The sequence below is a fragment of the Styela clava genome, chromosome 2 (genome assembly GCF_964204865.1).
Source record: "Styela clava chromosome 2, kaStyClav1.hap1.2, whole genome shotgun sequence".
Classification (NCBI taxonomy): Eukaryota; Metazoa; Chordata; class Ascidiacea; order Stolidobranchia; family Styelidae; genus Styela; species Styela clava.
The window spans coordinates 7,851,530-7,865,090 of NC_135251.1; the positions used below are offsets into that span (position 1 = coordinate 7,851,530).

Sequence of the window (13,561 nt, forward strand, 5' to 3'; positions counted from 1 at the left end):
CGTTAAAGTATTTCGTTATCATAACAAGTGAATGCGGAGGCGAACTTAAGCTACATCCTTTTGATTCGCCCACATGTGACAACAACGAAACCACGCATTTGAATGATTTTTTATATTGTTTGATTTTCGATCTCGCTTGCCTCTCGGATCCTTTTGGAATTTTAGAAAAAATGTTATTTGTATTACACATAGGCATGCATATAACGGGAAAACTTGGGAGACTTGCCTGCGCATTATTCGTTTCGAAACTGATATTATTATTGCATTTTTTTTTTGTCGATGTTGTAAGGGTGACATTAAAATTTGATTAGATTGTTATGTTTTAATAATTTGTAAACAAGACGTTCACCTTTCAATCGTGTTGACTTGCGCGCTTAGTTAGGCTAACAGGAAAGCAAGTTTTAATAAGTTCTGGCTGTCTGCTTACAAATCCTATTCAATCATCGTTGCAAAAGCAAATAAAATATTCCTCCCATTCGCATCTTCATGGTTCTGTGAACACGGATTTTCATCCCATACTGAAATTAAAGACAAAAAAGGGAGCGACTTCTTGAATTGACGATGAAATGTGACCATGTTTGGCAACGACAAGACGTCGTTTCTATCGCATTAACATTTGCATAATAAATTTGTTTAACCTATCTTTATTTTTTACAAGTGTGCCGCAAAATAGTTTTTATTTGCTTGGTGCGCCTAGAGCAAAAACATGTGAGAACCACTGGTATATACGATATATAAGGACCTTTTGTGCTCGCGACACTTTGATTATCTGTTCGACGTCTCGAAGCTAGATATTGCCTACTTTTGGAAATACCATACCATAATGTAGCAGAAATTACATGTCATGGCGCATAGAAGTTTACTCCGCGGCTTAAAATGCTGTTACTGATTGAATATCTACTATGTACTAAATGACATGATAAATCATCCTACTACTGCGACGTTATCGCCATTTTGTACCGGCGTGTACATTTAGGTTACTGGTGCTAGCTAGCTTGGATGAGGAATTATAGAATTTCGAAAAATTGTTATTGCAAGGTTCATTTACTAAGTTCGTACAGCGCTCAGTTTATAACAATAAATCCTTGCCACATTAATATTTAATTCTCCGTTTCAAAACAACAGCCTACCGTGCCATTACGCTAGGGTTACCATATCTGGAAAGTCAAAATCCCTGAAAAAATTGTAACGAGCCACATTGACCGATTTGGAACACTTATATTATGGTATAAATTCGCGATGTATCCGAAAGCACAAGCTGTCGTCGCTTTCTCGTGAGAATAGAATAAATACAGAAAAAAAAACGAAAGGCGCAAAATTGTTCTTTAGCCCTAATGACTAAACCCTAGCACGGAATAAAGTACAGGTACTGGTAGTGCAACCAAAATACCGATTATTCAGGACATATATCTGAATGCGATGCAATCCATGTTGCACAAAAATGCTAGAGTGTGATATATCTCTGGAAAAATACGATTTCGTGGATGCGCAATATCTGGAATCTCGAGGATTTGTTGCAGGGATTCATTGTATTTGAAAATCCCTGGAATTTAGGCATTTTTCAACATTTCTACCGGACGCAAATTTGACCACTAAAATCCCGGACATGTCAGGAAAAAATATTGCGAATGGCAATGGCACCCTACATTACCCCGCACCGGAATTCTACCAGTACCAGGTAACGGTATTTCAAATTTGTGTCCGACAGCAACACGATAGATGTGAAAAAGGTTTGAACTGATCTTGCCCTTGTCTAGCTAAAGTTTTATTTGTTGAAAAAGCAACTAACTCCCCAAAAATGCAAAAAGAAAACGGATTCCGTAACCCTTTCAGACCTCCTCGATAGGTGGTCTGATGTTTAGGACCGGAAGGTTCAATTTGAAAATTTCGCGCTAACCACTGAGGCGTGAATTTACTAGTTTATTTTATAGGCTGCTAGACGGGTTCCATTTGTCATGTAATTAAACACCAAATATGGAATTAATATTGCCATGAACTACATGTAAATATAACAATATCGCGGCTTACCATCGACTTTCAATTCGGAGGGAGCCTCAGAAATTCAACTATGTTTCTTGAGAAAAACGAGTTATTATATTACCATCAGCGAGAAAATGCTAAAGATAGAATTAAGGGGTGAATCCGCAACGCCATTTTTCTTGATTGAATGTAAAATACTGAAAATAAAACGGGAAACCCCGAAGTATTGTTTTAGGATAGGAATGGCGAACCACTTTGTGACCCACTGCATTTTTTGGTGACCCGCCAACGCACGAATGAAATAAAAACATACCAACATAATTAAATAACCAATAATAATTAATGAAATTAAATTTAGCAATAAGTAAACTATTTTAATGTACGGATGTAAGAATACGGATCAGTGCAACCTATTTTTATATCCACGGATTGCTATGGTATTTGGGGGTTGTGATGCTTTTAACAGAAAAACCATTACATATCCGTTGAAAGAGTCGGTTCATTTGTGGTATAATCGCAACGACTGTCTCAGGAGCTGTTCCGCGGGAATTTCGAGTCGATGAATATGTATTTTTGATATATATATCATCATATATACTTATTGATATTTTTATTGCACTAAATTAAATTTGCTTTCTGGGAATTTACAACAGGGCTTTCCAACGGCGATGACGAATTCGCATGAGCGCAAAAATTTATAATAAAACTAGATATAATATTACAGTTTATCTCACACTATTATGTCCGTGGTATTTTAGATCGATAAGACGACTTGACGCAACCGCAAATGACCTTGAACAGAATTAAATTGAAAAAGAGAAACATTTTAAATGTTCGTAGTTGTCATAGATTGAATATTACGAAACACAAAAATTTATTATACCATGAAAATGCCGTTTTTTTAACGAATGTGCAAAGGCTGCCTATGTCACATACCTTGAGAAGAGGGTAACACTCCCTCAAATTTTTGATTAAGTTATACTGCAATGAAGCAGCTGTTTTGTTTTATAATATTTATTTTTAATTTTCTGTCATTTTCTACTTTTAGGTCAATTCAACTTGACCCCGTTCATTGTAGTTTCTGAAGAAACCCCAATTAGCGCTGATTCGCGAATCTTTCGCGCCACCCTGCGTAGTAGTGTTGTTGGTGATCGCGAAATTGCGGTTAAAATTTTACGCGATGGCGAGCGCGAACGACGAGAAGCGCAAATTCATTTTGCGGTCCCTCATCATGTAAATATTGTCGAGCGCTTGTTCACCGATACATTCAAGTATCACGGTCAGTCGTGTATTTACATCGCGATGGAAAAGTGCGATCCGTTGAATCTTCACGATTATATTGAGTTGGAAGTAAAGGAGAAGATTCCCTTTGACGCCGATAAATACATATCTTTCACGTTTCAAATTGCTCTGGGGTTAGACTTCCTTCACAATCATGATGTTCTGAATCGGGATCTCAAACCGCATAATGTGTTGCTTGCTGGGAACGTGGTTAAGCTTTGCGATTTTGGCCTTTCAAAGGTAATGACCAGTGGGCGTGAATTAACAGTTCAAAGTATGGTTCAGCCTGGAACTGATGGCTGGCGTTCGCCCGAGTTGCTCAAAGGCGCCAAGAATATTGGGAAAGGGTCTGATGTATATTCTCTTGCGTTGATATTCGGTTATGTTTGGTCGCACGGTAAACACGTTTTCGGCAATGACCCTCATTCGTGGAATCATTACATAAAACGCAATGAAGAGTTGGACCTCAATCAACTGCAAATACCAGACCGCGATCAGGGAAAGTCGTTGCTAACCACGATGCTAAAGCAAAACCCCTCTGAACGACCAACGACTTCGAAAATCTTGCAGCACCCTGTCTTCAAACAACACGGATCGAGTAAATTTACATTTAGTTTTGGATTCATACTTTTGCAATAACTTTCTTTTTATGTATGCCGGTTAACAATATTGACCGGGCAGTTGCTAGAGCAATTTATCAAAGGAGATAATATATATGATTTAGCAGTGCATTTGAAAATTAGGCTTGCACGTAATTTACGGATTTACGGAATTACGGAATTATTTCGAGTTACGGAAGGGAAGTTACGAATTACGTAAAGTCGTAATTATTGGTCGAGCGCTTTCGCGATTGAAACGAGCTCTCTTCAGAGCAGTCAATACCATCGATTGTAAAAAATTAAAGTTTAAGTAAAAGAAGTTAGAGTTCCGGTATTCGCAGCCGTTTCTCTCTCTCTTGTTAGGCAGATGGGGAAGGCATAACGCGTCATTTACTAACCTATTATCAACTTATCTAGAATGGCCAATGTACATATTAACCGTAGATAAAGAATAGAATTGTGTTGAGACCGATGGACGTCAACACACCTGGTTTCAACTTCTTCGGGTGAAATGACTAAAGAATGTAAGAGATCAACTTATAAAACATGGTCTTTTTGTAAATGCCGTGATAATTAATGTCGCGCTTATCAAACAGCAATATAAAGACGGAAGAGAAATTGCGTAATGAACCGACGCAACTTAGTCTTTTCGGCATCGGTAAAGCGATTGAGACGGCAGAGAAACAACAATACGACGGGATTCCCGGGTTTTTTTCTGCGCGAGATCCATTTTCTATTACAAAATCTTGATGTTCTGTTACCGATTTTATCGTTATATATCTGTCCGGACTTGGCATTTCTCAATATGTTTTTCACAATGCCTCGCAATATGTCGGCCAGATATGATACCTGTCTTTACCAAATGCGGCAACTTATTTTGATTTATCGTCGACTCGAATACCACCGGCACTCGACCAAACTTGTGTCAATCTTGGCAAATAGGATTGTCGACTTGAGTTAGAAAAATAAATTAATATTTTCATGAGTGCAAAATAAATGTCACAAAACTTTGTATTTTCGGAGAAGGCATGTCATATAAGTACGGTATTTTAAATAATGCGCAAATAATTAATATTTGATCTAAATTTATCGCAAATAATGGTATAACTTTTAGGCCGCGAAATGATTTAATGTAGAATGAAGCATGGAATTCGGAATATCGTCAATAAGTCGGCATCAATAATTATCATAAAATGCTAACTAAGTAGTAAAGTCGGATATTGTAGAAAACGGTGAAATAACAAGTCTTCGTCGCGAGGCAAGCGAAAGTATAATCAAACGAGAGAATACGCTTGTAGTTGATTAATAAATTAGCAACCCGGAATTTTTATTTAATACGAAAGTCGTATTAATACGTTAATACGATTTTAAAAAAGTGAACTATCGTTTCCTAAATATATTACCAGTGTTGGTAATGATAAAATTGATCGCATAAATTTGGTGATAAAGTGGATAAAAAAAAATCAAAGCTAATACAAAAGATAAAAATCAGAATAAAATTATTTTGAATTCACTTCTTGATATTTGTCTTTAACATCTGTAGCCGGCGTGTAGTACTGCCGGGAATATGAAAACCAAACTACGATGTCCCATTCGGAATAGAAGTGGATTAAATTGGTTGTTATGATAGGTTTAAATGTGTGAAAAAAATATCGCAATTACGGGGTCATTACGTAATCGATTTGGCCGTAATTACGGAATTGATTTTTGTCAATTACGTGCAAGCCTATTTGAAATTATAACTTTTCCGCAAGAGTAACTTAGCAAAACTAAGAAATTAAGATTACCGCGCGTTTTGTTTCTATAGGTTACCTCAAAAGAAACGTATCTGTTGCCATTTATGCTAGTATTACCGATACGTTCCGCGACTCCACCGATGAAAACAATGAGTTAACAACAGGTAACTTAAAACATTAACATAACTTTTCCATTTTTTTTTTCGATGAAACTTCTTCTCACTTTCAAGTGTTTTATTAATTTATAAGTTCAATTAAATATTACAAAATATAGCGTATTGATAGTTTGGTCTTTGATATGATTCATATCTGTGATCCCGGGGCTTCAAAATCATTTAAGTATCTCCTCAAAAGTATTTAAAAACTTCAGCTTACGCCTTTCTGCAATTACCACCCAAGTACCCTGCACCTAAACACGCACCCTACACTATACACTTTTTTTTTAAATTCTATATGATTTATATTCGATCAAAGCAGTAGAGGTTGAAGATTGGAAACATATTAACGAGAGTCAGATCGTCAAAGAGATCAAAATACTGACCACAGAATCTGTGGACATTTGGAAAGGTATGTTAATCATATAGTATACGGTATATCATACTTATATACATACCGTTGGAATCGAACCTGTAACCAATCACAATGTATGATATACGTGCCGCGAGTGTGTAATTGAGATAAATATAGATATAATTTATAGGAAGCCAAGAAGAATTAAACAAAGCATCTGGGTGCTTTTTAATCATTTGGTTGGTAATAGATTTAAAAACTAATAACAGTCCACGCGAATATTTTTTGGTATTATTTCTATATCTGACTTCTCAATTATGTTTTCAGTTGTGTCTATTTTATTACGTACATGTATTTCTTCACAAGGTAACTTCGGTATTCATAAATCGATGATAAAAGCTTGGAAACCAGCATTTAATTTTGGCCTGACCGATTTCGAAAATGAGTTCAACGTTTTAAAAAAGCTTACTCACAAAAACATTGTGAAATTTTATGGCGCAGTAATTGGTAAGCAAACAACGATTAATATTCATTATTAGTGCGAAAATTATACCACATTATTACTGGATATATGCAAATTTAAAACGTTCTTTGGAATATTTTATCACGTTTATAAAAGTTACATGACGACTATTAGAAATATATTGTAGGCTGTAACTTTATTTTAAACGTTGTAAAAGTGAAGCTATGAGTAATTAATTTGAATGGACCTTTCCCCAACCTTTGACTCCCGAAATATTCTTCCTATACTTTACCATTGCAAAATTTTCGGGGCTATTTTAAGAGTGCTTTTGCGAGTTAGCGCATGTAAAGTGGGGTATGTGTTTCAAACCTTCATTATGATTCATCGCATACAACAATCTGTTTTTTAAAAGTACCGGTAAAATTTTTTAGCCTAGTCTATCACAGATATTTCTACACTAATTTTTTATTACTGCAATTAAATTAAAACTCCTAGGAAGACAGAGTGATCGTTGAATTATTTGATTTATATTTAAGTTTTTGAAACACAACTGAAAACTAACGAATAGAGTTCAAAAACGCGAAAACGAGGTAATGTTTACGACCTCGCTTGAAAATCTGTCTGAGTGAAAAAAGTGTCTGAGCTGATGCGAAAAAGGAGCATTATTACGTCACTTTTTGCATCTTGCTGATTAACGAATGTCACGAAATAAACAAGGAGGTCGATGCTCGGGGAAAGGTCCATAGTATTATAAATTACCTATTGTGTACTCAACGCTTATTTTTTAATTTAGAGAAGAAGATATTGGTAATTGAGTATACGGAGCATGGCACTTTGTTGAGTTTTCTCAAAGATGGTGAAGGCCGCCATTCCACATTAAAAGATCAAATACGCATGGCTACCCAAGTAGGTTTTTTATATTTTTGCAAATAAAAAAAAAACAGACTGTTTCAAAACGAAAGCTAGTTTTAAATCAAATTTTATTTTGTTTACTTTGTGTTTAAATACTCATGCATGGCTGTAAAAATATGGTAAAATAGTGCGTTTCGGAAGTTGCATACTTTGCCGGAATAACAATTTACATAATCTACGAAAAAACATTTGCATCGCTTTATCGCCAAGGTATTATCAACACCAGGATCATACTATTTTATCAGCAATGTTTATTCGAATTATCTGAGAGGCAAGACCAACAAATGAACTGCGGCCTGCTAATCAAAGTTCAAATCAGGTATCTGACGCTCGCTGGTAAACGACCTGGTACCTACGTAGATTCGAATGTCATGGGGAATGTGCGAGAGGATTGCTGGACTCCTCACCGTCGAAGGGTGGTTTACAATTTACATAACGGCTTCATGCTTTATCTTTCTTCGCCAACCACTTTTGTGGGCTCATTGTACATCTTGAGAGGGCGTGTACGGGCAAGTCATCAATACCTTAGTGCAGGGATCGGCAACCTTTTGTCGCTCACGGGCTAAAAATTAAAGGCTGTAAGTCATTGGGGGACCGCACAAATTTTGAGAAAATTAAAAACCGAACGGATGGCCGATGAATCACATTTTCCCACACAGATCAGAAGTTAATTTTTAAGCAGCACGCGAAGACTGACCATTTGAATATTTTCTGCGCCATTGAACCATTTGCACTAAGCATCAATTTTTCTGCGTTTTGTTGCCATTTGTCTAATCAGAATTAAATTATAGGCTATTAAACGAGTAATTGTGAATTATATACTTGTTATATATAGGTTATAATAATATAGTTTAGTCTACACGTGTCTCAAAATAAATTCGGTCACGTAAAGAATATAATCGTCAAAACAGCTGATTTGTTACTATAATTCAGTGAAGCGGCGCGGGCTGGATTATACTGATCCGCGGGCCGTAGGTTGCCGACCCCTGCCTTAGCGTTTCAAAGCATATATTGATGAGAAAAAATAATTAGGCAAGTTTTTACATCTATGGTCGCTCATCGTTGTCACTAGTAAAATTGAAAAAATAATAAAAATTTAAAAAAAAATTTATAAAAATAAATAAAATTAAATCGAAATAAAAAAAATGCAAAAAAAATTGAACAAAATAAATGAAAAAAAACGTCGTTGTCAAGCGTTTTTATTTTGAAAAATTTTGCTTCTGCTTGAGACCAACGTTGCCATGCATGATCCTACGCGCAGAAACGCGGTGTTCAGTGGGTTTCTTATTCACTGCTGATTTTCTCGTGTGCGTTAAATGGTGTATAAATTCGTCTTACTATAAGCTCAACTACAGACAATGTAATCATCATTATGATGATAAAGGGATATAGAATCAAATATGAAAATGTGGGGAAATTAATACCCGATATGGAATGGTAACCGAACGAGAGGCCGTGGTTCGCCATATGGTTAAGCCGTCTTATCGGCTTTCCTCTCCCCCTGGATAAATATGCAAATCCTAAATTGTTTTTTGTCAAACAACTGAAATAAAATTTTCATAGCAATATAAGTTTCTCAAAGTATCGGCTTGTTTACTCAGCTAACATGGTGGCGTAAAAACTGAAGATTTGTGGCTTCTTGAATACATTTTTCACGTATTTTCAATCATAGTGGTCAAAATAAGCTTGTTTTCGTAGCTCACATAGTAGTCAGATATTTGTCAGTTTTTAGTTGTATTTTCGAAATTTAAAACTAGATCAAATAACTCGATTTTGCAAAATAGTGCAATACTCTCACTTCCTAAAGCCAAGATTGAAATAATTAGCAAAAACGACTAAATGTGCTTTTTAGGACTAACGATCGACAAATAACTTTGCTATCTGACTTGAAGTCGACAAATGTATCGTTTTGCTAAATTTTAAATATATATATTTTTACGGGCACTATGGTGGCGCATAATCCACAATATCTCACGCTCTCGACTACGCAACTGAATTTTTGTCACGCCGGCACACAAGTGCGATATTGAGCATTGGTCTTGTAATTTGTCAAATGATGTATTTAAAATTTTGTTTGCATTATTAAAATATATTCTTGAAATGACCGGACTCCGGTAAAAGTCGCAACGACTTTCAAAGCAATACCGGTACTGGTTTTGAGTGTAGGCAACGAAGCATAAAGCAATACATGTTACACACATGAGGCGCATCGGCATCTGAAGCGCATGATCGATTTTTTGGGGAAAAAAAGGATTTATAGTATTATGGTCCGTGAAATTCGATATCCATTTTTTATTGAATTAAAAACTGCTTTAAAACAAACATTTTCGAAAAATCTCTTATGCCCCAGCCCTATGCTAACTAAGTATGTTGCATTATACGTAAACAAACATAAAAGCATAAAAGACTCTCACTTAATGCGGACACTACAGGGGATACGATATCATAAAATTGTTTTCAAGTTATTGTTGTATACGACGTTTTTGCGCTTCTTAATCCGAATAAGACTCTGTACAATCTGCCACATGTATGTAGTGAGTTACAATTTTTGCAATGATATTTTCTGATCGCCATTGTTTACCCAATTTATTAGACCCGGAACATGGTGGTATTGTTGGGAATGAGCTTTAAAGCAGAGTGCCTGTGATGCCAAAATAGTTCAACGCCAATGCTGCATCCACCAGTAATGACAATCTTATTTACTGAATGGGTTACACGCTATTTTCATCGTGAAATGGGATTAATATGGGTGAAAGATCAAGTTCATGTCTATTTCGATTAGGACCTTGCTGTAACATTTTTTCCGTGAGTTTTAAAACGTTGGGTTGGTTCTGTGTAGATAAATTACTGATTGTTAGATTTAACCAAACCGATCTTCTCACAAATCCTTTTTCATCGCGTAAATGTTAGGGCTTTTTTTGTAATGCGTGACTAGGCGTTTCACCTAAAAATGACAAAAAATACTATACATCATTTTTAGACTATTTATTATTTTTATATATTTTCCATTCAATTAACGATAATCCCGTACTATGTGAACCAAGATGGCGGACACCTAAACGTAGTATGTGTACCAGGTTAGGGTTAGGCCATAATTTCAGGTACAAATACTACGGAAGTGACTTGGCTAGTCCCCGAACTCGTAATAGAACTAAAATTAGGGAAATTGGAATAAAATTATGGCCCAACCTTAACCTGGTACACATACTATGTGCAGGTGTCCACCATCTTGGTTCACATACTACGGGAGCGCCTACAATTTTTTAATTTGTGTGCCTCTTTCACTTGCAAGACATCAAATTTAATGTTATCAATGTTAATTTACAACAGGTGGCTTCCGCCATGATTTATTTGGAGCAACGGCAATATATTTTAATAGATCTCTGCGCTAACAATGTACTCGTCGGAGAAAACATGCTGTGCAAGCTGTGTAATTTCAGTTCGGCAAAATATGTCGGAGAGCTCGGACAAATAAGAATGCCTGATAGGCATGTATTCCCTTGTACACATGCTGCTCCAGAATGTTTTTTGAGAGGCAGTTTTTCACATAACTCAGACGCGTGGGCCTTTGGTGTTCTGTTGATTGAGATAGTGACAAAAGGACAACCGTTATATCCTGGTGAGATATATAATGTCTTTTCTCAAAAGTTCCAGTTGAACTAATAAGTTCAAAGATGCAATCAACTCGCTAGGTGTTGAAAAGTTCAAAATTCATAAACTAACACTCGGCCTTCTAAGATAGCGGTATTTGATCAGAAAGTCATTGTTTAAACTAAAAACATGTAAGTTAGTGTAAACAAAACTTGAAAATAACACGAAAAATGTGTATTTTAAAATATAGATAGTTAAAATTACTTTCGTCTGTGAAATCTATATTTACAATACTAACGTTAGTAATGTTGAAACTTTTGAATAAATCAGCATATAAAACAATTTTGCTTCCGAATAAACTTTTTAGTATATCGAAATAGCAAGAATTCTACAATGCAAAAAAATATATACACACCCCTAGCGACAAAGAGATGAAAACCTTCTGTTGTTTCCTGTACGATTATACAAAGACTTTCAAAATTATTGACTAAGTCTAGATATAGGGCTTCAAGATCGCCGACATATACCCTATATATCAACATAGAATTAAACAACATAATCTTTGTCAATGTCACCTCAAATAAAAGTTCATACAAACCCATAAATTTCCCCATTACTTCAATGAAAAATATTACCGGTACTTATTAATATTACTTTCTTTACACTAAAACTTCTGTTTGTGCTAATTGTATCCAAAAGTGTCAGGAATCTATGACTGTTTCTATATTTCAAATGACCTCCTCGACGTACAAGACAGATTTGCATCCATTACGCAAAATTGTCAATCATTCACACGCACCCCTCTATTGCTATTTCTTTGATTTTTGCCGCATTTGCAGCCTTGAGGTTACCGATTGTTTGGATACACATTGTCCTTCGAATCTTCCTTCCTTCGGAAGAACTTTGCCCCGGTAAACATTAGCTTCTGTCATGTCCTGACAGCAGAAAGTGCGTTTTGGCAGAAAAATAAGTGAGTGACTGACAATTTTGAGCAACGGATGGTCTATCTCCAATGCTGAGGAGATTTCATATTTTTTTTTTTTTCAAACATATTTTTACAGAAACGCAACTTTTGTACTCGGCGTACAATTTTCTGAAATTTTGGGGTATTATCATAAACAAACACAAATTCAAGCGCAAACAAAATTAAATAACTTTTTTTTTGGTAAAACTAATTAAGAAATTTCGAGGTTATGTATTTTGGATCATCCAGTACTAATGAAATACTACTGCCTGACACTCCAAGTTTTTAACACACATAAATTTACACCATTTTACCATGTTTGTTCCAATTACTTCCTTTTCTACCAGCAAGCATGAGTTCATTAAATGTATCAAAGGCCAAGATCGAGGCGTAAGAACGTATAAACACTGCCGCACTAATTATTAACTCTGTTTAAGAAATAAACAGATTGTAACGTTGATTTCAGGAATGAAAAACGAAGAAATTATGTGGAATATTAAAGGAGGTTCTAAATTACCACGCCCTCAGTCATGTCCCAAAAAATTATATATCGCCATTCTTATGTGCTGGGCCAGAGAACCGTTGATGAGACCAAATTTTAATTGGCTACAGGTGAGGTGTTTTATAAGTAATTATGCAGTTTGCAAACTCCTAACATATATAAATATTTTGTATGTTAAACTTTATTATGAGACCTGTGTTAGTTGCCTCGCGTCCCTTATTCTTGTGTATTTGCCATTCTAGTAGCGCCCAAATGTTGATTATGGTATAACAATTAATTTACAAGTACGGAAGTAAATATACTGTTTATAATACCTCATTCTTATCGTTGGCAACCTTAACGCTGGTTCTATTTGACTAACGTCTATACAGAAGATACAATTAACAAATCCCAATAACGGTTAATTTATTTCTTTAACATGACGGTTTCGTATGCGAGTGACGATTTCTCTTATGATTCCGCAAGTAATAAGTTTTCAACTGTACCTAGTGTGTCGCCGAGACGTTTTTAAACCATATTTATGTGGCAATTTAATTTGTCTACAGATTCATCTGAATTAAGTAAATATTCCCTAACTTACGTACGGTTCGACCAACGTGTTAAGTTTTTATATTGATAATTAGAATTTTGAATATCACAATTATATTACAGTCAATAATAGTCGAACGAAATATGTTTATTCCACTTATTTATTCAGAGTGTGTTGAAAAGACTTGAAATTGATGACAATGCCGAGAATATTGGTAAAAGTAAGTAATTATTAATGAAATAAAAATTATGTTATTTTAACCTCGTTCAATCTAAGCTTCTTGAGCGCTTATATTACGGAGCTGCAGTCGTACCTGTTGGCCGACACAAACCATTAGCATGATCCCACAAGAGAAACAAAAACACCTTTTAATATAGAACCATATGCTTTAGGTTCGGCGGCTGCTAATAGAGACGAAGTGGGGATTACTATATACGAAAATCAAATTACTAAAAGTAGCAGAAAACGTGACACTCAATTTGCAGAAATATGGA

The 13,561-nt window shown here is 35.5% G+C and overlaps 1 protein-coding gene across 1 annotated transcript; it reads left to right on the forward strand.

Annotated features, from left to right (window-relative positions):
* Positions 1-2,389: 2,389 nt before the first annotated feature.
* Positions 2,390-13,295, forward strand: LOC144431219 (uncharacterized). The gene is made up of 9 exons (XM_078119056.1): positions 2,390-2,417; positions 3,029-3,859; positions 5,668-5,760; positions 6,074-6,163; positions 6,473-6,613; positions 7,363-7,475; positions 10,812-11,100; positions 12,503-12,648; positions 13,236-13,295. The coding sequence occupies exons 2-9, from the start codon at positions 3,283-3,285 to the stop codon at positions 13,293-13,295; spliced, it is 1,509 nt and encodes a 502-aa protein (XP_077975182.1). The 5' UTR covers positions 2,390-2,417; positions 3,029-3,282.
* The last annotated feature ends 266 nt before the right edge of the window (positions 13,296-13,561 follow it).